Source organism: Trachemys scripta, chromosome 20 (assembly GCF_013100865.1).
Source record: "Trachemys scripta elegans isolate TJP31775 chromosome 20, CAS_Tse_1.0, whole genome shotgun sequence".
NCBI lineage: Eukaryota > Metazoa > Chordata > Testudines > Emydidae > Trachemys > Trachemys scripta.
Window position 1 is genome coordinate 11,405,548 of NC_048317.1, and position 19,986 is coordinate 11,425,533.

A 19,986-nucleotide genomic window follows, 5' to 3' on the forward strand; every position below is an offset into this window, starting at 1 on the left:
AATTATTTTAATAGATTATACTTTTAGGCCTTAACATAAATTGTCAATTTCACATTTAATTTTATAGATTTGTTTAAAAAGGCAGTTTAAATAGATCCAATTTTAATCTTTTACATCATCCGTTTTTATCCATCCTGTTTATAGGTTAAGGCACACGGCCTTGGGGATGCAGCTATGATTTATCCATGGAAGAAGTATTTGACGCTTTGTTAATGAAGTTGTAGTTTTAGATTTGCCTGTCCACGGCATAAGTAGTTTCCATACGCAGAACACACACCACATGCATGGCACTTGGAGGTTAAAGTGGTGTTAATAACTTTCATTTTTATCTTGCAAATATATTCTTGTGTATGGGACGGCTAGTGCTCCAGCATTAGTGCTGAAAGGGGGAGGTTTCCCAGACTTGCGCTCTCCTGGGGGCAGATTTAGAACCTGCCAGTACGGCTGACTCCTCTTTTGACTTGCAATATTTGAGGTGGGTAGCAGAGATGATGCATTTGCATTTGCATGGAACAGCGACAAAAGAGAATGTTCAAACCCAAAGTATTCTGAAATCTGAAGCTCCCTGGAATTAGTTCACCATGATAGGACTTGTCACGCTTTTGTGCTAAGGGGGTGGATATTAGTGTCTTTCCATCTTGTTCCAAAATTGCCAGATAGGATTCCCTAACCTGGAGCTCAGTTACCTGCCTGCTGGTTAAAGACTTGGTTAGCCATTATTGAAATGGAAGCTAAAGTAGACTAAGGCTTTGGTAAAACTCAGGATTTTTCTGCTATCAACTTGCACTTACATTTTGTTTTTTTCTCTCTGCAGGAATTTTTCAGAAAGCTAGCGTACCACAGGAATGGAAGAAAACACTGGTAAGTACTCTCCTGGATCCCCATACCACAGTTTGTTGGTCTTTTTTCCTTCAGCCTTGGTTCTCCTACATTTTCATAACGAAATGGTACTTCCTTAATTTCTGGGTCTTGAATCATAAATGTCCAAATGGTGGATAAAAGACAACCAGAAAGATCAGAACTAATGCCGTATAGCACCTATGCAGCACTTCAAAGACCGGATTCTGATCAGTTAAAATCTTGTACACCTGGACTATCTTTATCAAAGGGTACGTCCAGACTACCCGCCGAATCGGCGGGTAGCAATCGATCTATCGGGGATCGATATATCGCGTCTCGTCTAGACGCGATATATCGATCCCCGAACGCGCTCCCGTCGATTCCTGAACTCCACTGGAGGGAGCGGCGGTAGCGGAGTCGACGGGGAAGCCGTGGCCGTCGATCCCGCTCCGTGAGGACCCGAGGTAAATCGAAATAAGATACGTCGACTTCAGCGACGCTATTCCCATAGCTGAAGTTGCGTATCTTACATCGACCCCACCTTCTCATCCCCCCACCCCGGTGTAGACCAGCCCAAAGATACTCTGGATCTCATAGGTGAGAGGGATCAGAATTGATTCTGCAATCCTCAAAGCACTTTACAGGCAAGTAGCCATTACTGTTTTACAAATGGTGAAACTGAAGCTTGCCCAAAGCCACACTCTGCAGTTCTGTGGAAAGACAGGGCTTAGAAAACAGTAGCTGTAGTTCAAGTTCCATATTTATTCCCCTAGACCGTGCTGCCATGTGAAAGATGTAGGGTTCTTTAATTTAAAAAAGCTGATTTTAGAGTAATTGCCTTAGGCACTGCATGACTTGCTCTGAGGCAAACTGATCAATGTGTTAGTTAAACCTAATCTGTGATGCAAACTGGATTTGGCCTCAGTTCAAGTGGTAGAGATCTGCATAGAATAAGGGCTTTTTCTGAATGGCTACAAATATTGTCAATAGGCAATAGAAAAAGGCAGCCACCTGGCTAGAAACTGCTTTTTTTGCAAACATTTCATCTTCCCTTCATCAGAAGGAGTCGATCTCTTTTTCTCTCTCACACCCACCCACCCACCAATACAAATTTGGGTGCATTTCACCTTACATCCCATTGAAGTATGGTGTTAATTCATTCCATGGCTGCAGGCTTAAGATGAAGTCATAGCAAAGATTATCCTCAGCTTGGCGTTGGATATACAAGGGCCCCTTTTTAAAAAGTCTCTATAATTAAATTACATTTAAATGCCAGCCATTTATTGGATCACTTGCAGTTTGTAATGAGCTGTGACATAAGCGAAGTAATAAAGTTGCGTGACCACAAATCTTGCCCGTGGGGCGTCCTCACAGAGACAAATTATATCACCCTTAACTAGGGAATTGAGCGATGTTCAACAGTGGCATTGTCTTCGTGCAACAATGTCAGCACCTTTGTGTGAAGGCCAAGTTAGGACTTTGTGGAAAACTGATCTCCTGGACCCTAATGGGTCAGCTAGAACAGTTCTTCTTTCTGTGCCAAAGTGAATATGCATAGAAACTGCTCGTGGTGAAATTCCTGGTAACAAGTTACTGCTGTGCACTGTGATAGCCTATAACGTGAATGCTTTTTTCATGCTATTCCCCTTTTCCTCCAAAAAAAAGTTGCTTTGGGACACGTTAAACTAACTTGCAACTGACAACTTTTTAAGTAAATGACTTCAGTGCTGGTAATAGATGCTGGAGCGATGGCCATGGGGATGGAATCTTTCCGTTTATCCACAGAACAGACAACAGCAGCGCAAGTTTCTGTCACCCCTCCAGTATGCCTCAGTTGGCACTGAAGGGACTCTTCTGGGGGTGGCTGCAATGCAGATTGTGTTATCTAGTTAATCCTGAGCCTCTCTGCTGAGACTGCCAGCAACCAGTTTGTGTCCGTGTCACAAAAGCCATCATCTGTCCACTGGCAATTGACTTAGACCTCAAATTCATTTTACAGAGGCCAGCAAGCAGCCATCAGATTACAACCAATCTAGCTCACTCTTGACCTTGACTGCTCTAGTGACCTAGAGGTGGAAAGCTCTAAATCTCATTACCGTTCTCCTGAGCCATGCAGAATCACCCACCTCCCCCCATTTGAACACTCAGCTATACAAGTGCGAGAACGGTTATATTTTGCACTTCTACTCAAAAGGGCCGTGGCTATATTTTATTTCAGCCTGTTGTGACTCTTTAAACCTACTGGTTTATATTGTTAACATGGCTGGAAACAATAAGAGGTAGAATAAACAGATGGGTCATTGAGTATTATTATTATTTTTTTTAAATTACTTTGCTTTTAAGGAGGTTCATTCTCCAAGTGCTACTAAATTCAGGATTCCTGGGTTCTATTCCCGGCACTGACTGGAGAGGAGGTAAGGCTGAGCTTTTAACTGGAGGAGCTGTGTGACTAGCTGAGCTGAGACTGGCTCCCTTTGTTTTTTCAAAACCTAATGACTTGATCGATTCCTGTCCTTAACCAGTTGTATATTAACCACCTTCACAATACTGCATGGCTGGCTTTTGTTTTGACTTTATTGGCACATGTTCAGAGGTGGTGTGCTCTGAATAGCATTGCAATGCACCCAAATGGCCACTGGGACTGTACGATTAATCATCTTTCCTTTCAGTCACCCGGCTTCACTAGCCGCGCATGGGTAGGGACGGAAGCTCCTTTTGGCTGGCTGCCTTGGTTAATCAAAAATGACAGATTTGCTGCTGCCTTCAGATTTTAATTTATGATCATCAGTGAAGGCTAGTGCGAGCATTCCTTGTAGACAATTATAGTGGCGTTTTAGCATAGTATTGAGCTCAGCTCCTCCACTGAGGTCTAGAGGGAAAGGAATATACAGGCCTCCTGGTACTCTTACTAACTGGTGATGTGAAACCCATCAAAGAGGAAGAAAAATCTGCCAAGATGGAAATAACATGGTTTTGGGTAGGTGCTGAGGCACCAACATGACTAGTGTGGTGTTAAATCCTCGTCAGACTCATACTTGCATTCATTTTCCATGTGTCAGAGCTGGGGGAAGCTTGCTAGTTTCCAGGTTTAACTCCATGAGTGAGGCAGGAGAAGGGGTGCTGACAAGTGATGCACCCAGGAAATGGTGGGCCAAGGCTTCTTTGCGAGGCCTTGACGAGATCCCACTTACGCAAGTGATCTGTTGAGGAAAATATTGTTGGAATACTCAGTCAGCTAATTTACTTTTTCCCTTCTCAGGTCTTTCCTGTCAACACATTGGGAGTGAAGTTTTGCTAAAGGCCATATTCTATTTTTAGAGTATATTTCTGCTGTTCCATTCCCAACCCACACTCCATCAGCATCCAAAAAATAACATTGTTTCTTGGATGCTCTTAAAATAGCTGGTCTGGGATCCTGTGTTGTTTTTTTTTTTGAAATGTAGGAATCTTTTCTAGTATTGAGATCTAGCATTTTACCTGGATAGTTCCATGATGTGATCTTAAGAAGCAAATAGTTTAAGCATCTGATTCTCTTTTTGGCAGTAGAAATCTCCCCTTAAGCCCATGGCTATTTGGAAACTCTGCTGTGGCGCTGGGATGAAATAATGCGGAAACAAACCTCTAGTTCGCTTTCCAGTAGCACTTGAACGAACCATTTTTGAACACTTGCACCGAGCTTATTTGCTCTTTTTTTCACGGGGAAGTGTTTGTGGGCGGCATCATCGTATCCTTTCAGCTGCCTGTGAAAACCTTTGGTTTTCTGATGTCAGAATTTTTGCTTCTTTCTGAGTCTAGGAATCTATTTGGCAATTATTGGGAGGACCTTTTTGTAGCTCTCCTGTCTTGAGAGCAGAGGACGCTGATGGAATTACTGTGCTTGGAAATTTTACTAGAACTCGATTTAGGATTTTATTGCTACCAGCCATCCAGGCTATAATCTTGTGTTCGGGATCGGTGAGGCATGCTAGGAACCTGTCATGTTGTGCTGTTAGTCAAGCAGAAATTCATGCTGGGGTAGGGTAGACTCTTCTATACCCACAAGCTTCTTCCAAGAAGTCTTCTTGCTTTCTCAGAGGTGGCACTGAAGATATTGCTGAGGAAACTTCTGTCCTATTTCTTTAATCAGGATTGACATCCCCCCCACTTCAGTTCCTGCCATGCCACTCTTTCCAACTGCTCCCATCTTTTAAGATGTGCTTGGAACAGCCACAATATTCAATGGCCCTCACTCTCCTCCGTGAAAGCCAGTGGGTCATTTGTTTGAGACTCCATTGTAGCTGCTGGGCTAAATGTCTATTGCTTTTCAGAGTTTAAACTCTCTGGGAGGCACTATAATCTGGTGAGAGGAGGAAGCTAGTAGTCAGGATACCCACATCTAGTTCCTAGTTCTGCCACTGGTTTCCTTTGTGGCGTTGGGCAAGTTACTTCATTCCTGTTGTCGGATCTCTGCTTCCACACTGTCTTCACCTGCACAAATGGGGATAATACTTTGAAGTGCCTTGAGAGCTTCATGTAAAAAGCAGCATGTAAGTAAGGTATATAATTATTCCATATATATGGATGATGGTATTTTTAAATCATCTGTTTAAGGTGTGTTTGGAGAAGCTATACTCCTCTAAATACACAACCACTGGTCCCTGCTGTCTAATAACTGTCCTATCTGCAGGGAAGCCGAGATCAAAGGAGTATTTTGAGGTTTTTCAGTACTAGATTGCCAGGAGGACTGTTTTTAGTCACTGTTTTTATCCAGAGATTATTTAGCTGAAAGACAGGGTGGGTGCTGTAACAAAGAGACTGTGGTGGCCAGAATGATGTGACTCCATGCTTCAGTCGTGTTCCAGCGGCCTCTGCTGCAGATAGCTAAAAATAACATTTACTTCAATATGCTCTAGTCCCTGGTTGCGAGGTGGGGTGTATGTGTATGGATTTTATCTTCCCGCTGGGATTTCTCACTGCTTCTTATTTTAAACATCACCTGCCAGGCTTGATGTTTCCAGGTAAGGCAGGTGGTTGGTAGGATAGAACAGAACACTCTGGACAGGTAAAGTCTGTTATGAAAAAAACAAAACCGGTTAACATAGCAAATAGGAATATGTTTTCTGCCCCCACTTTAAATGGAGCTGCCAATGTTTTTCTTGCTGTTCCTTTGTGTATATACCTTCACATAACAAAGGAAAATTCAGATGGGTTTATAAAGCCATTTGAGTTAGCAGCTGTTAAAAAAAAAAAAAAAAAAAAAAAAAAAGAGGAAGTGGTTTATAGGATATAGCACTTGAATGATAGTTTGCCAGTGTGAATCCAGCCCAGGTCAGTAGTGACTACAGGTTACTACCTGGTGACTGAGGTCTTCTGTGAAATGAGGTGGACATGTCAATCCAGTATTTGGCAGGGAGAGGAGTCCACAAGAATCACAGAGAAAAGTGGCACTCACTGGTACCTTCTTGGGCAGAAGGTCTAAGGATTTAATTGGGCATGTAGACGGTATTCTCCTCTGCTCTAGTGATGGTCTCTGCAGGTTCAGGGTTGAAGCACTTCGAGCAGGACATTGTGCTAGGGATATACTTGCCCTTCTGCTGCTTGTTGTCACCTGATCTCCAGAAAAATTGAGGACCTCCATCTCCAGGGCTATCCATCTGGCTCCTTTCACCACCCACGCTTATTTTCACATGAACATATTACGCTTTAAAATGGAAAGAAATGGTGGGGAGGGGGAAGCATTGTGCATCGATCTCCACCCTCTGCGTTTGCCGGGGGACTCGGATGAATGGACTGCTTCTGATTTGGAAACCAAAGGTTTCTTGAACTTGCTTTAGTGTTACTACTGTATTAGACAACATCCAAGTGGGGAATCCCCTTCTGATGATTAAAAGTCTAACTAGAAGTCAGCTTGCCTATAGGTTGATGTAAGAATAGACCTTTACTAATTGTGCATGGACATCTAGAGGAAACCTGTCTGAAAGCTTTTGCATGCTTCTGTGCGAAAGAGCTGAAGATGCACTTCTGAGTTTGAGACTAAAGCTCTGGAGATGTCCTGCCACTGTTGTGAATGATCTCCTGTTTTGATCTGTAAAGCAAATTAACTGACAAACCATGAGAATGCTGGAATACTTCAGTGGTAAGGCTCACAGCTGTTACCCACTTTCCCCACCGATCCCCTTAAGAATGTGTTATGCAGACAAAACTACACAGGATCGTTTTAGGGGGCAAGACAAAGATGCCACATTTATTATGATAACACAATTTGATTTATGACCAATAACTAATACCTATGTATATACATACACACACAGAGACACACATCAAATGTTCTGCAGCTGCTAGATAGTTACCAGTCCTGAATGTAGCTTGAGTTTGTGGCTTGGGTTCGTAGCTTGTGGCGGCTAACTGGCCAGGAAAGCCGGGCACAAGGAAGGGCTGGGTCTCTTTTGGGCATGCACCCATGCCCTTCCATGTTGGCAGCAAAATGTTACCCTCCAAAGTCTTCCATCTCACCCATCCTTTTTATAAGCTTTAGTTTGAATCCAGAGTCTATAGGTCTTGCTGTGTCGCACTGCCTCTGGGTTTGGTGATTGATCACCCGTCAATTGCAGACCTAACTTTCAGCCTGGGACCTGGCTTTGATCTTCCTTCTATTGTACCTTTTGTTTTTTTCTTTTTAGGATGGACTTTTCTTACTTTGTTAGGGCTGTTGTCTGCATCTTCAGCTGTTGGTGTTTGAACTCTGTTTTATCAGGACTGGCTGGCGCTGGAGGTTGATTCAGTCATCCATACATACCTCATTCACACATCTAAACTAAACTAATAAGATTACAGCAGGGTTTGCAAAGGCAGCAAGCTTTTACAAAATGGAGTAAGCGTTTTAAAATGGGGTTTGAATTACAATATGGCAAACAGTGAACAGAAGTGACAATATAGACAAGTGTCGTGGATGGCAAACAGTGAACAGAAGTGACAATGTTGAAATAGTGCAAGTCTCAGTGATTTAAGCAGGAAAAGGATTGACAGTGAAACTTACAAGAGCAACTGGCTGAACAGCTATGGCTCTTAACAAGCATCTTAATTGTCAATTAGCCAGTTATTGGGGTAACCGGTTTCATGAATGAATGTTGTTTCATTCATAAAACTTTACTCATGAAGTTACATTAATAGAGTGAACAATTAAAAACAATTTCATTCATCAGTTCTACAAATGGCAAGCAGCCAATGAGAAGAATATCATTGTAATCTATTCCACAATGCAAAGGATGGGTTCCTCCCCCTCCCCCCAAGTCATACCACGTGATTCCATCATGGCGTTATGGGGCTTTGTAAATTGCGAGTAATGTAAACGGTGTATATGATACAAGAGCTAGCTAAGTGCCTGAGATTAAGCATATTTTAATTTCAGTGGAAGTTTGCTAATTTACAGGCACACTCAAAAAGGCAGGATTTCATCATTAGTAAAACTTACAGGAAATTGAAGTGATTTCATAATACCTCACGACCTTTTAACAAAATACAGTACAGAACACTTGGAAGCGTTATCATAAATAATTAAATTGACTACACTTGTCAAGTTAACAAAGTACCATGGGATGTATTAACCTGGTGGCTTTTTGTTTGTATTCTTAAATTTGCAATGGATATTCCAGTTCTTAGTGAAATTGTTTACTGAGTGTTGGCTGTGTGCTCCGGGCAGCTAGATGAGAAACAGTAAAGGCATCACTACTTGCCACATTTGCAAATATATCAGATCAGTCGTGCAACAGTCAGTTGATCCGGCAATAAAAGGAATCCCAAGCTGCTGTATGGACTCTGACTTCTTTTCTTTCCAGGTCTGGAATTGCAAAGTTATGTGTCGAGTCTTTAGAGACTTGGTAACTTTGCAGTACCCCCTGTCCAGTGACTGATAAAGTGGTTAGAGCACATAGCCAAGTCTGCAAATAGCAGTGTGTACAGATGGTTCTGTGTTGGAGAAAGTGCAAGTTAAACTTGCTATTTCATGGTTTAGAGGCTAAGCTGTGGACATACTGGCACTGACCTTTAGTTTTGCTTGAACAAGGTATACGGTAGCAAAGGTCATTGTGGGTGTCAGAAGATTTGGATTCTATTTTGAAGTCTGCCTTTTTCCTTGGATGGCTTCCAGTTCTACTGCCTCCCTGTCTGGAGGGTTTAGATGGGGGAAGTTAACTAGGTTAGGCGAGTCATATGTGGGGGAGTAACCTCTGTTTGGATGCAGCCAGGGTAAGTGGGAGCTTTGGATAAGTGGAATTGTCTTGTACCCCATTTTAAAAAAAATAGTCTTCTTCCCTGATTTCCTAAAGGCTGTTTTGCACAACAACTCTGTGCTTAAATGGCCCACAACAGTGGCTGCGGCGAAACTCATGCAGACCTAGTTGTTTTCTTTTTAAGTAAACTGAACTTTGTGTCTCCTTAGTGTTACTGCCCTGGTGCTTTGTGAAGAGCATTGGCTGAACAAGGCTGCATTATGGGCGCCAGCATGCTGCGGAGTTAGTGCCGATTCAGAGTGAGGAACTCCGCTTGGTTTCTAACTGTTCTTAGTTATATCCAGGGCCGTCCTTACCCAGACGCAAAGTACGCAGCTGCGTAGGGCACCAGGAAATTTCGGGCACCAAATTTCCTGCTGCCCTGCGCAGCTGCGTGCTGCTCCAGCCCCTGTTCCGGCTCTTCCCCGTCCCGACTCCCCTGAGGACTCCAGAAGTGGTCGGGCCTGCACTCACCAGTAAGTAGAGCAACCTGGCCCCAGCCTGCTCTGCTCCCCTGGCTGCCAGCGAGTGCTAGGGGGCGGTTCCCTCCAAGCCTGGGAGCCAGGGGAGCAGAGCAGGCTGGGGCCAGGTCATTCCACTTCCTGCAGGAAGTGGCCAGACCCCTCCCCCCGCCCCCACAGAGGCCTGGGGCAGGGCCCCCCACAGCTCCCCTGCGGTGGCCTGGGGCGGGGCTGCGTAGGGCACCAAAATAGCTAGGGATGGCCCTGGTTGTTTCACCCCTGTTGTCATCTCCTTATCACCGATTCTTGAGAGCACGTTAAAATATAACCCTGGTCCTGACTTCTGAAGCTGGTTTGAGCCCCCTAAAGGCTTTTCAGCGTAACAAGAAACCTGCAGAAGGCACCTGGCACTCTCCTTGGAGCTGTAAAACTCTTGCTGGTCTGTCTGTGCCTACAGAAGAATAATCAATGTTCATGACACTGACAGATTTTAAAATCATTGATCGCCGCTCGGGGTAGGGAGTACTTTTGTCTGCCTTGCTTCAGAAAGCAGGTCCTCTAAGCTACCTTGGAAATGGGAGGCGACACTTTTGTTGCTGAACTACAATAAAGGGTTTCTTATTGATCTCTCTCTAAAAAGCAATTATATACTATTTTGAGTGATTAAATTCAACTTTATTAAATGACCTTTTGGCCTGGCTCAAGACTGAAGCTTCAGATATTAGGCTTCAAAGTCTATTACAAAAGAGGGTCCTGGATCTCTTGTGGTCTCCTATCTAGGTATTTATCTGACCCTCCTCCATAGAGGGCCTTTGTCATGAATAGATTTCATCCTTGCAACACTCCTGTGAGATACTGAAAATTACAGAAAGGGAGCTGAGGTATAAGGTAGGTTAATGATTACTGAGGCTTTTACATTCCTCTCATCTAAACTCGAGGGCTGCGATTTGTGTGTTGTCTTAGCTGAGGACTGCACAGGGCTCCCCTTAGAGGGTATCTTTAGTTGATTGGGTTTGTTCACTTCTCCCCTCTCCCTGAATCTGAATGCGCTATCTTGGCAGCATTTCACGTTTACCCTGGAAGTTGTCCTGTCTTGTGTGGGTATGTCTTCACTGCAGCGAGGACCCTAAGTGATCAGCACCACGGTTAGCCTAGCTCGGTTGTAAGTGGACACGGGAAAACAAGACTCAAGTCACTCTGTCCTCACTGGTGCTGCTCTCTCCAGTGTGTTGCTAGAACTTCTTGGGTCAGATCTCATGGTTCTTAGTGATACAGGTAAGCGGAATCCCTCTGATTCTTTCCCAATGAATTGTGGGAGGACTTGTATGTCCTTTTAGGTACGTGGGAGATTGTGGGAAGGCATTGGAGGACTATCAGCACTCAAGTGGTATAGGCCGTGTCCTCTCTGCAAAGGGGGCTGTAATCTATACCTCAGCTGGTCTGGATTGAAAGCACCACCATGTTTGGGTGAGAGGGTTTTAAGTTTGAACGGGAGCCGGGATAGGGGCAACACCCAAGTAAGAGCCTGAGTTAGCGCTGCAGTGGAGACGAGCCCTGTGTCACGATGAAGAGCACTGTTCTGTAAGTCTGGGATTGTCAAACTTTCTTGGGAGCACTTGCTGGTGGTTGGCCCATGCAAAGTGAGCCAGTCCTGTGGGGCTGGCTTTGACGCTTCAGACAGCCGAGCTGCCTCTCTGAGGAGACGCTACGAGCTACTCTGTGATCAGCGCAGCCTCATCCTTCTGCTTCCTACCCTGCTCTTTGTTATCGCCTCCTGTTTGGTCTGGATTGTTACCTTAGACTGCTAGGTCTCTAGCTGCACTGTAAAGCATTCATGCACATTCATAGCGCTAGCTGAATAGTAAACAGTGTCCCAGAGGAGCAGGAGACCAGACAGCCTGTGCAAGGGGGTAGGGGGAGGACAAATAGGAACCTGGACAGCATGTTCCAGGGGAGAAGGGAATTCAGCAGCTGGGCTGCATGTGCAGGAAAGAGGACAAGTTGGGGGGAAGCGGGGAAGGGACCAGCAACAGGCATTATTCGACATACCTGCTTTTCCATGGCACTCCTCACAGTAATAGCAGCACATCTGAAGCATTACTGAATGGATTCTTGCAGTACCCCATGAGGTAAATCATTACTGCTATCCTCATCTTGTAGAGGAGAAACCGAGGCACGGAGATTAAGTGACTTGCCCAGGGGAGTCTGATAGAGCTAGGAACAGAATTCAGATGTCCTAAGTCCTAGGCCAGTGCCTTAATCACAAGACCTTCCCCATCCACTCCAGGGAAGGGTGAATTACAAGAAGGAGGGAGAAATGAACTGAAGAGCAAAAGGAGACTGATCAGTCCTTTCTGAAATAGCGCTTCCCAAACTTTGCCTGCATGATCCCATTTTCAGACTTACTGATCCCCTCAACCTCCTTATTATATCACTACACTCGCTGCTGGAGGCAGTGCTGTGCGAGCCCTAACAGGAATACGTGCCGGACAAAACGGCACCCTCCCTGCGACATGACCTTGCGTGCATTGTGTGCCAGGTTGCACATACAGAGGATGCCATAGTGTAGAGCAAGTCCTGACGTGTTTGTAGTTGGTTTGTATCTTCAGTCAGGTTTGTGACCCCATCTGTTGATGGCATGATCACACTTGCGGTCATAACCCATAGTATGGGAACTGCTGAGTTAAACACTTACCTCATTCACAAATACTCTTTTCTACCTAAGCGATTGCTGTCACTGCCACGTAGTGGTCGTGTTCCTGTGAGTGGGAGAGGAAGTGGCTAACTGGACTCAAGATGTAATCTACACTATGAAAGAATTTAAGAATCCTTGTTTCTGGTCACCTGGCCATCCCCTTAATACTTACACCGCTGCGCTATTAAGTGTGACACATTATGATCTAGTTTACTTGAGCATCTTGTGTTGCCTGTTTGCTTTCCTTTCATTCTTGTAATCTAGTTTTCGTACATGACTTGGCTCTGACGTGTGTGTAATGACATCTGTGCAGTTACAGTAAAGCCTGCAACATCCATTCAGCGGTTGTCTCTACAAATATGCTCAAGGCTAACTTGCTAGGTGTACAGAAATTTTCTGTTGTGTATTTGAGTGCATTTTATAGCCTACTATTGGACCACTAGAGGGCAGACATTACTTAGTTTGCAGTTTGTAGGCTGTAGAAATGGCATGGTTATATTTAATTGGGGGGGAACACTGATTTCTTGCCTGATTTTTTTCTTATGAGCTCTCCAGTTGTAATGAAAGGTTTTACTTTTACCCTTAGTGGCCTATCAGTGAGTCAGACTCGTCTCTTTGCTTTGTAAAATAGCTGCTGAATGAGGTGAAGGTTTGCCTAATATCTGCCTCCGAAATCTGTTTTTCTGATTGTGTTCCTTGTCATGAGAAGTAAAGTCACGGACAGTCTCTGTTTACCAAAAGACTATAGCAATTCCTGCAAAACCAGGGATTTAGTATAGAAAAGCTGGTAACTTTGGCCCCAGTTCTGGAGTTTGATCCATGCAGGTATACCCTGACCCTGCATAGCATCCACTGATTTCATTGGAATGATGCATTTATCTGCCTGTATGGACCAGACTACAGGATCAGGGCCCTTACTTGTAGATCTGCCTGTTTGCATCTTCCATGAACAAGTAGTTTAGCTGAAACTGGAGCATGATTTAAAAAAATAAATCCAAACCAACAAAACCTGCAGTCAAGTTGTAGCCAAACAATGGTGGCAACGGATGCTGAATTTTACCGGCTACAAGCCAGTTTTATATCTTGAGTCTGGCTTGAAAGCAGGTTATAATTGCTTGAGGATAGGGACGAAAGAGCAAGGGAGGCATAATCCATGTTGTGCTCCACAACAAAAGCCTTCTCCCCCTGCACTTTGAAATGCGGAATTTAATAATTTCTGCACATTCTGAAAGGAATCTTACAGAAAGAAAACAAGGCTTAGTCCTTTATATTTCTACTGTGGTTACCCCCCTCTGACTAGGAAACAGCCCCATGAACTGTTTGCTTTGTTTGTTGTTTTTTTTCCCCTCTCCTTCTATGGCGTGGCTGCAATAAGGGATTAATTTACAAGGCTCGCCTTCCAGTGAGTCATCAACTGGCAAGGAGAATGGGTTTGGAAGCTTAGGGAGTGATTCCCATTAGATGAGTTTGCAGTAATCTGATTCACAAAGGGCAGGTTACTTTCCACCGAGGGAGCTTGGGATGTGTTTATTATTTTCTCTGAAGGATACTCTACTTTGATAAATGTTTTAATAGCAGCAATAAACGTTACCTTGTGTGTTTATTTCAAGGTGTTCATATAAAAGTGAAAGAGACTTCCTCCATGCCATCTGCCTTAGGAGTGGCTTAAAGGAAGAGTAAACACAAAAGAGTAAATCCTTTTTTTTGACTACTTGTTGAACAAGACAGTGGGATCAGAACTGAGAGCTTGTCTGCTGTACAATGCTGCATGCTGTTGCACTTTAGTGAAGACGCTACTTCACCGACAGGAAAGTTCCTCCCATCTGCATAGTTAAGTACCTCTCACGGAGGGGTATTATGTTGACAGGGCAGTCTAATGGAAACCTCAGCCAATGCAGTGTCTGATTTTCAGACACGTCAATAACAAGGGCTCGTTCTACAGTGCGTTTCTAAGAATTTTAAAGTGCAAGAAGATAAACCTTACTTTATGGGCATTAGAAGCATGGAAATGAGCTCTTTGTTCCATTTGCTTTGTGCTAGGGCAGAGTGTTTCCTGTCATTCACTGTTTTTTCTTTCCAGATGCATTAATACACGAAGCAAGGTTAGTGGAATCATAGAAGTTACAGATGGATAAGACCCAATTAGATCAGCTACTACCTGCAAATGTGGGATCGTTCTTATTCGTGGGTTGTCCAATTTAGGTTTTAAATTCCAAGCAATGGGGTGGGTTCAGCTCCCCTTGAGAGTCTGTTTCAGGGATGTCAGGAAGCTTTTCTTGATATTCAGGTTCTGAGACTAAATTTGAATTCCAGGGGGCTTCTTCAGATTTGCAAAGTTTGTCCTTTTAAATCCTTCAGAAACTGCATAGCTGGGGGAGGTTACCGGGTAACTTTGCTTGTGGCAAGCCTTTTCCCCCTTCTGGGGGTATCCATAAAGATCCAATGAAGCCACAATTATTGACATTCAGTGAACCCCATAACTGCATTCCTCTGGAAACTGTGTAAAATCAGTTTGAAGACATAACTTTTGTCAGTCTTCTCTCTCCTCCTTCTGTCCATACCATGGTACCAAATACAAAATGAAGAAACTCACTAAAATCTTACCTATAAAGGACTCTACTTTCCACTACTTTTAATGATCTAGTTAGAATTTTTTTTTAATTATGTGGACCTGATCCTTCATTGCCCTGCACCTGTGCAGAATGCACAGAATGTTCTTCTCTCTGCGCTTATCTAAATAGCTGCTTATCTAAGGTGCTGGGCAGTGGAAAAATCACAGTATGGGAAGTGATTGTTCTTCCCTTCTAACTGAGGGAATGCTAAAGTATGGGGGGATTTAGACTCCCATTAGTGCTAATTAAGCAAGTAGATACTCAGTCCCTTGGTGCAGGAAATACAGACACTATATTGGGTTGAAGTACTAGTGCATTGCAGGGACTAGGTAATATTTTGCTTTGGGGAGGAAAGGAAAATATCTCTCTGAATTTAATTAAGTGGAAAATGCTGACACTAATTAATTACACAAGCTTCATGTTGGGTGGGGGGAATCTCCCGCCGAATCAATGACATGAGGGCTTTGGGAGTGAAATTCTGCAATTAGCAGGATCAAATGATGCTGACCATGAAGTTAATCCCATTATCTCTCTGAAATATTGAGCAATCTGCTTGTGCCCTCTGTAATGGGATTGTTCCACCGAGTCTGGTGCGTGCGCTGGTCTCCATTTGTATTTTCTTATCTCTACTACCCCCCCGAGCCTGACGTTAAGTTTGTCTAATCCTCACAGAGAGGCTTATTCTCCCAATGGGTTGTATAGCCTAGTTCTTCACTGATTTTTGAATTGAGAAAATGTATCTGCTGGAAATGGACATGCTGCTGTCAGGAACAGGGAAGACCCAAGGAGCTATGTTATGTTCACAACATGCAAACCAAAATTAGATAAATACTCTTTCTGGAAGATTGCAATGGAACACGACTTTATTTCTTAAAATCCAGAGCCCTAACATACCAGAACCAAAAACACACACACAGAGAAAACAGACTCTGTAAGGCAGAGAGGCATAACTCATCCCACCTTGCTCTAGGCTGGCTCTTGCAGACTGACTGACTGAAGACCCAGATCATAGACTTTCTTAGGGCTTGGCTACACTCAAAACTCCAAAGCGCTGCTGCGGGAGCGCTCTCGCGGCAGCGCTTTGAAGAGCGCTCTCCCAGCGCCGCAGGTACTCCACCTCCCCGAGGGGATTAGCTTACAGCGCTGGGGCAATGTTTACACTGGCGCTTTACAGCACTGTAACTTCTGCGCTCAGGGGGGTGTTTTTTCACACCCCTGAGCGAGAAAGTTGCAGCGCTGGAAAGCGCCAGTGTAGCCAAGGGCTTAAATTCCTTACCCTTAAAGTGAGAGCTCGAAATTTTAACACCGCTTTGCAATAGTCCACAAACTCAAATTGCAATTCTACCCTAATGAATGACTAAAAATACCCCCTTCTTATGCAACATCCTCCCTGGGTCTCTTCACGTATTTCCTTTGGCACTAAATGCATTACTTATAATTACTTAATGGAATTCTAGATTCATGGCCAAATTATGCCCTCCATTAGGACAACCCCAACTGACTTTCTGGTTCTGGTCTTAGTTACAAAGATGTAACTGTAGACAGAACTTGGTCAGCAAAATATCTTACAGGCAGTGAAGAAGCAGAATTCAGAAAGAACCAGACCCTAGATTGACTTTGGAAGTTGGGGGGGGGGGGGAAGACAACCTTTTTTTCCTTCTTCTAAATTGAGCTGGTTCTCTTGTGATGCAATAAAATGGAACCCCCCGTGCAAGGCTATTTTTTAGTGACGTTCGAGTAGAATGGCACTGTCACGCTGTCTGGAGTGGCTAATGACTGTGCGGGCCTTCTTCAGGGCAGACACCCCTAACTGGTGGTGTGTTCTATAATTAGATTTCACCATGCCAGTGACAAATGTGAACTCCTGGATCACACTATACCAGTCTCATCATGGAGTCACAGACTGTCCCCACTAGACCCTCCAGACTATTTTGCCATCCAGACAAACTGGACTTTGTGATAAAAGGTCACTTATACCAGTAATCACATCACGTTGACGTTGCTTCCAGTCCCAAGAGACCAGTCACTTGCCTCCGCAATTCATACTCTAGATCTTACATCAAAGATGCTGTAGCCAATTCTATAGTAAACTAATGAAAGGTTTATTAGCTAAGAAAAGGAAATGAGAGTTATTGAGAAGTTAAAGCAGGTAAAATCTATGTACAGGTGAGTCATTATTTTAATTCCAAATGGTGGCAGTGATGTAATAAACTGCCAGTTTCCCAAAAGTCTTTCCAGGGTTCCCAGAATCTCTGGGGATCTCCGCTTTGCATCTGGTACACTTCCCTGTAAGAGTCCAAACAGTTCAGAGATGCAGGATCTTTTCTTGAATCCCTCTTTCTAGCTTCTTCTCACAGAAAACAAGCTGACAGTGTCACGACCCACGTGGGCTTTTCCTTTGATGACAGAGTGAGGAATGCATTTTGAGTCTTGACCTCTGATCATCACACACAATGACCATTTTTGCTTTGAAATTAGCTTTTTTTCTGTTCTTCATTGGCATTCCACCAGGCTTCTTTCTTGTTTGATGGGTTATTTAGTTACAGGGGTATACACAATACAAATATTTGCTACTACATTATAATGCAGTATACTACATTATTATACTACAGATAAATGAGAACAATGCAAATAACATCCCGCTAGTTTTCACGACGGTTAAACACCAAATACACTCTTATACACTTAACAGTGACTTTGATCTATACTCATACACAGGTGAATTGGCCTGGGGCTCTGGCGTGAGCTGGCACCTGGTCTGCCAGCGTCATGGGCACTTTACATGAATACCCAGTAAGTGAGCACATATTTTCTGTGGCAACCAAAAATATCCCCAAATGCAGGAAAGTCCTTATAAAGGGCTGCTTGCTTTTAGTGCCAACGTTTTTGATTTTACAATAGAGATTTTATAAACATTTCAGTGAAAATGATTTTTTGTTTCAAGTACGGCTGTACCCTGCCTTTCCCCAGGCTCTGTAAGAACACGAGGGCCAGCATCAATAACTGCCCAGCGTGTGCTCAGCTGCCGATGCCCTGGGACATATGGACTCCTGGCAACAGTTTATGCTTGAGGAACATTGGAGCTGCACCTCTGCTCCTCCTAGCTTCACCAAGAGAGCACCCTCAGCTGATGTAACAAGGGGTGCGGCCTGTTTAATTGGGAACCTAATAAGACTAAACTCTAGCATACCAAATGTAAACCGCATTAGAGACCTGGCCGATTCCTGTGTGTATGTACCCCTATTAAATACATTCTGTGCCGCAGATGAAATATAACACAGCCATAGCAAACAAATGACCTTAAGAGTAAGCCTGTTTGACTGTGCCAAAGTTATATTCCTCTATCAATTTATCGTGGATCTCCAATACAGAAATTCCTTGGGGGAGGGGGGGAGCAGCGGCAGCAGAGCGAGGAGCATAATGTTGCTTTATACAATATATATTAGCGTGGAACATATTGACCTCTTCCTGTCCTCCCTCGCCAAGCAAGTCCATTGTGGACCTATCTGAAGGTGGGGAACCTATCTGCAGTACAGTCAAATGTATTTCATATTAAAGTGTCATGCGAAGCTCCCCAGGAGATTAATCACTACATGCAAATGCAAGTGATCTCTGTGTGAGTTGCGGTATCACACAGACATGTAGCAGCAAAGTGTAAAATCTACAAAGGGTGCATTGGGCAGAGACAAAGGGATTCAAACACCACTGCTTTGACCAGTCCAGTGTCTTAGAAGTATGTTCACAGCCGGAAGACTAGCACTGCCGTTTCTGTGTTTCAAATCTTTTCTTCTGTTGGCCAGCAGGATCTGTGAGCAGCCCTGAAATTGTCCTCAGCCTCATGCAACCTTTGCCAAGTCTGCTCTCTTCAGGAGTGACTCTTGATTGTGACTGGAAGGATTGCACTATTCCCATTAATCCTTTTTGGCTAATATTTTGGTCTGATGCCATTGGTACCCAATATTGTGGTGGTTGGTGCTAGTTTCCACTGTGAGGGGGCAAGGAAAGGCTTATGTGGAAGGAAGGGAAGGATACTGGACGGTACTGGGAAAACCTGTATGGTGACATCTGGAGAATGGGCAACTTTGTAGCCCGCTGTTACTTTCGCAAGGATCTCCTGATCTCAGTCAGTGTTATCTCATCTCTTGACTGTTTCCTTTAATTATGTAGAATGGCCTTGACAGTGTAAACAATTGCCATTGCATTGTCTCAGAAGCGATATGAGTCAAACACAATGCATAAGCAATACTGGCTGTGGAAGCCAGGCCTGCATCATATTTGGCATTTGTAGTGTTCTTCCATCTCCGAGGTGCTTGACACACGTTGATCCTCCTCACTCTGAGATAGGTACATTTTCTCCCAGGGGTAACCTTAGGCTACGTGACTTGTCAAAGGACATAGAAGATTTGGTGTCAGGTGGTGTTGAACTCAGCAGCTGTTGACTTCCACTGCTGTGTGCAGGTCACTAAACACTGCCTCTGTCAGTTTAAAATCCATGGGGAAGTTCTGAGCCGAAGCCAGGAAATGATGGCAATAGTATTATTTGTTATCCTTGACAGTTGTCTCCATTGGTCAGAATTCAGCCCACTCTGAAACCAAATGTAATGTCCTGGAATAAATAACCTGTCTGGTTATAACTCCCATGTTGTCTAGATCTGCCTTGGGACAGAGTTAGATGGTGGCATCCACCAGCGCCTTGTTTACACTAAAGGTTTGTCTTCACGTACAGTGTGACAGCGGCGTCGCTGTAGCGCTTTAGTGAAGATGTTACTATGCCAACGGGAGTGTGTCTCCTGTTGGCGTAGTTAATCCGCCTCCCCGAGAGGCGGTAGTTAGGTCTTTGGGAGAAGCTCTCCCAGTGACATAGCACTGTCTACACTGGGGGTTAGGTCGGGATAACTACGTTGCTCAGGGGGGTGGATTTTTCAGGGACTGATCAGTTATACTGATATAGGCCGGTAGTGTAGACCTGGCCTAAGGCTCCCACTGTTACTGCCAGCAGTAGGAAATTGTAAGAGACGTGTATTGTGGACAGAGGCTGTGATTTTCAAGGGGACTGAAGGGGGTCAGGCACCCAACTCACATAAGACTTTCACTCTTTTAGGTCTATTTGGAAATCCCAACCCCAGGGGATA

The 19,986-nt window shown here is 44.1% G+C and overlaps 1 protein-coding gene across 3 annotated transcripts in view; it reads left to right on the top strand.

Moving 5' to 3' along the window:
• The first annotated feature begins 787 nt into the window (after positions 1-787).
• PHACTR4 (phosphatase and actin regulator 4) overlaps positions 788-19,986 on the top strand; it is a 59,944-nt gene continuing 40,745 nt past the window's right edge. Inside the window, exons 1-2 of one of the 3 annotated variants that reach the window (XM_034753914.1) lie at positions 812-861; positions 3,184-3,254. Coding sequence is in view for 2 of the 3 variants with exons in the window: in XM_034753910.1 (XP_034609801.1) it covers positions 10,804-10,822 (19 nt within the window). In the remaining variant the exon portion in view is untranslated. Of the gene's footprint in view, positions 862-3,183; positions 3,255-10,506; positions 10,823-19,986 lie in introns of those variants that run through there. The other 2 variants (XM_034753911.1, XM_034753910.1) reach the window with 2 other exon arrangements.